General features: G+C 34.0%; 1 protein-coding gene across 1 annotated transcript; it reads left to right on the top strand.

Moving 5' to 3' along the window:
• Positions 1 to 2,022: 2,022 nt before the first annotated feature.
• Positions 2,023 to 3,941, top strand: LOC127181225 (complement C1q-like protein 3). Its single transcript, XM_051135863.1, has 4 exons — positions 2,023 to 2,243; positions 2,580 to 2,618; positions 2,737 to 2,877; positions 3,100 to 3,941. Exons 1-4 carry the CDS (start codon positions 2,075 to 2,077, stop codon positions 3,381 to 3,383), a joined length of 633 nt encoding a protein of 210 aa, XP_050991820.1. The 5' UTR covers positions 2,023 to 2,074; the 3' UTR covers positions 3,384 to 3,941.
• The last annotated feature ends 101 nt before the right edge of the window (positions 3,942 to 4,042 follow it).

The following is a 4,042-nucleotide window of genomic DNA, read 5'->3' as shown; positions in this document are numbered from 1 at the left end:
GTAACTCTGGGAACATTTTTCTGGCTCCTCTACTGTTATCAAGGAATCTTCACTGCACCAGTAAAAGGAATTTATTTCTTCAACTTTGTGGTCTTCAATCCTCATGCCATATCAACCGGTGTTAGACTGCTAAAGAACGGCAATTTTGTGGTCGCAGCAACAGATAACCCTCCTAACCAAGACACTGAGGACACTACATGCAACTCGGTTTGTCTTATTCTTGAACGAGGGGACCAGATATATCTTCATCTCATAGAGCACAGTCGTGTCTACACAGATATGGGGAAACGTAACACCTACATGAATAAAGTCGTAAATTGCTAGCAAAGGCAAGTAAAAGAAACATCAGGACACTACTAAATGAATCTCTCTTTAACATAATTGAACAAAATGTTTGTAGCGTCTGCTTAGGATCATTGATGATCGTTTAGCATTTACATTGTAGAGAACCTTTTAGCCTTTTGACATTTGCATATAAATTACAGACATGGCCTCACGTTCTACATTTACATGGGTGTTTAATGGTCTATGGTTCCCTCCTTGCTCTCACGAAGATGCTAAGCAGATCAACTCTTGTCTCCCCATTGGACTTCAAAGGCATTCCAATACACATAACGCACACACATAGAAACCTTTTTCTTTATTTAGACTATATTTAACCAGTTATAAATGTAGTTGGCATATGCATGTGTTGCTTGTATGTTTCTATATTATATTAGCCCAGTTACCCCTCGTTATTGGTACTAGTTAATCTCTAAATGCGTATTTTCAACGTATGAATGTATCTCTGGTTTAATACCTTCTAGATGTTTCATTCTTGGTATCAAAACGATCTGCACTTTATTTTCTGAACAATGGTGTACACCATGTGATTAGAAAATGCATCATACTGTTTGTACTATATTGTGGGTAAAACTGCATCAATTCCCCAGGCCAGCAATAAACATGCAAATGGGCCATAAGTGGAGACAAAGAGAAGTTCTACCACTCAAAAATCCAAACTTTGTATTGGCCAATTCACCCAAAGGTGGGTGTGGTAGGGAAACTATCAAAAGACCCTAACACCAACCCATCCAGGCTCAAACCCTTCGAGACACTCTCCAGGACTCATCCTTTGAGTCAATTTTCCGGTAGTTTATCTTCAAATAACTTTGTCGACTCGCTGTGGATTTTCCTATCTTTGAACGAACTAGAGAAAACCTCCAGAACGCCTAAAAAAATTAATCAAGAACTTCCATTGTCTACCGCATCAGGACTCTTGTTCAGCAACAAAGCCAATGCAAGTAATTGCATTGTAAATGATTCTAAAATAAATGATTCTCATGTGGTCGCTGGTTAACTGAGGCTAAATACTGCTATTCTTGCCCTCTCTCTCTCCCTCTCTTTTCTCACTTTCTTCCTCTATGTATATGTACACGTGTTTTGCTTAGTTAGTTGTATGTTAGCTGCAGTTCCATCTATTAAATTACATATTTTCACAATTGATTGTCTCTGTGTGCTGCTCACAATTTGAAGTCACTAAATGTTTGATCTTGCTACATGCTATATTTTGAGTTTACTACAAGTTAAGTTACGGCTAGTACTGACTGAAATAGGAAAGTTATTCTTTCTTGGCCAGAAAGTAACCTTTCATAGAATTGATGAATGATTATACTGTCTATTCGGTGGACGAACAGATCAAATGATTGTAACGTTAATTCTGCTACAGTTAATTCTAAGATCTGATTAAAATATTCATAATTAATTATAACCAGTTATAATTAATCATAAATATTTCCCTTTTGAGCTAATTTGCTACATGTTGTAGGATTTTTAAGTCACCTTTTTCTATTTATTTGGGAAAAAATAATCCAACATTGCTTCAAAATGTAGTTTTTGCAGTCCAGAGTCTGTTGGTCTGTTTAAACAGTTACACAACTTCTAAAGTCTATGTTTTTTAACATTGCTTCAAAATGTAGTTTTTGCAGTCCAGAGTCTGTTGGTCTGTTTAAACAATTACACAACTTCTGGTCTTTAAAACAAAGAGAGTGTTACTCAGTTGATACAGCACGAGTAACAGACAGAACAGTAAATAATGTTGATTCTTATAACAATTTTAATGCTTAATGTATGGGCTATACCAGCAGATGATTCAGTTTCACCAAACATAAACATTCTTGATGAACTGGTGAAATTAAGGTTAGTGGAAAGAAGGATGGACTCTTTGGAGAAGCAAATTGAGCAAATGAGAACAGAAAACACAGGTAATGTGACACGGTTTACAAATGTGTTTTAAAGAACATACCTATGTGGAGAACTTTAATAAAGTATACAAAATATAAGTATACAAAAATCCTTCTAATCTAAAAGTAAGCTATATTGCTTTCCTAGACATCGATTAATTAGTATAAAATATGCATAAAAATGGTTTCCAGTACAAGAGCAGCTGTACAATATGAAACATTGTACATTTTTTGAAAGTAAATCATTGTCTATGTATGCTCAGAACTGTGATCGAAGGTAATGTACAATGCATTAATTAATAAAGTTTGATTCTTTGAGCAGAATGCTTCATTTGTAATGTTTTGTCATCAATACAGCACTGACTACAAAGCTGAAAACCTTTGAAGAGAAGACAGGTAATAAATAATCCAGTTTATTTTGGCAATTAGGACCAGATATGTTCAAGAAACTGTATTACAACTGGAATGAAAATATAATTGAAAGGTCTATTATTTTCACGTCCTTTTTTTCCAGAAAGGGAGAAAGTAGCATTTTCAGCCTCACTGTCAGCTTTGAATGATGGCTTCGAATTTATTGGTCCTTATGCACAAGCAACCATTCTTGCGTATAAAAATGCCATTACTAACATTGGAAATGCTTATAACAGCAATACAGGTACCATCACAAATTCTAAACATGATGCTTTAACAGTAGATGAATTATCAGATCTTTTATTATCAGCAATTACCCCTAATCTGTATCTGTGTTTTATTAAATAATACAGAAATTCAATAAAATTCAACTTATTTTTTATTAAATAATTGAGTAGTAAAGCTTTGTCAGGTTTTGTAACTCTGGGAACATTTTTCTGACTGTTTATCCTCTACTGTTATCAAGGAATCTTCACTGCACCAGTAAAAGGAGTTTATTTCTTCAACTTTGTGGTCTTCAATCCTCATGCCATATCAACCGGTGTTAGACTGCTAAAGAACGGCAATTTTGTGGTCGCAGCAACAGATAACCCTCCTAACCTAGACACTGAGGACACTACTTGCAACTCGGTTAGTCTTATTCTTGAACAAGGGGACCAGATATATCTTCATCTCATAGAGAACCGTCGTGTCTACACAGATATGGTGAAACGTAACACCTTCAGTGGACACCTTCTTTTTGCTATGTGAAGTTTCTGCCCATGTAAATTTCGGATGGTATGTTAACCCAAATGCAGAGTTTTATTCAGATACAAAAAATAGTAAGTAGTAAAACAAAACTTTCCTGAAGGTGTGACAAAAAAAAAAAAAATTATTGGCAAGACAATAAACAATCAAGTGACAAAAATACGATAAAGTTTAAATAAAGCCTACAAAAATCCTTCAAATGTAGTACCATTTTCATGCACTGCTTTATTGATTTATGGTAAGTAGTAAAATAAAACTTTCCTGAAAGTGTGAAAAAAAAGAAGGAAAGAAAATGAATTATTGGCAAGACAAAAAAAAAAAAAAAAAAATCAAGTGACAAAAATACAATAAAGTTTAAATACAGCCTACAAAAATCCTTGTAGTAATGTAGTACCCACTGCCTTATTGATTTTTGTTGACCATTCATTAATATTAAAACTTGTTAATGTGAAGCAATGTAATTGTTTGTTGTTTAACAATGTAATTGTTCTTACTTGTCATAAATCAAATTCCATGCATATTACATGAATAAAGTCATAAATTGCTAGTAAAGCCAAGTAACATCAGGACAATACTAAATGAATCTCTCTTTAACTTGATTGAACAAAATGTTGTAGGATTTTTAAGTTACCTTTTTCTATTTATTTGGGGAAACATAATCC

This window comes from Labeo rohita, chromosome 2, assembly GCF_022985175.1.
Source record: "Labeo rohita strain BAU-BD-2019 chromosome 2, IGBB_LRoh.1.0, whole genome shotgun sequence".
Classification (NCBI taxonomy): Eukaryota; Metazoa; Chordata; class Actinopteri; order Cypriniformes; family Cyprinidae; genus Labeo; species Labeo rohita.
The sequence above is the reverse complement of the archived record's forward strand: the minus strand, read 5'-3'. Positions and strand labels throughout refer to the sequence as shown.

Coding starts and splice junctions, on each gene's coding strand:
- LOC127181225 (XM_051135863.1), top strand. CDS start 2,075: ATGTTGATTCTTATAACAATTTTAATGCTTAATGTATGGGCTATACCA. Junction 2,619..2,736: donor AACCTTTGAAGAGAAGACAG/GTAATAAATAAT, acceptor CTTTTTTTCCAG/AAAGGGAGAAAGTAGCATTT. Junction 2,878..3,099: donor TGCTTATAACAGCAATACAG/GTACCATCACAA, acceptor ACTGTTATCAAG/GAATCTTCACTGCACCAGTA.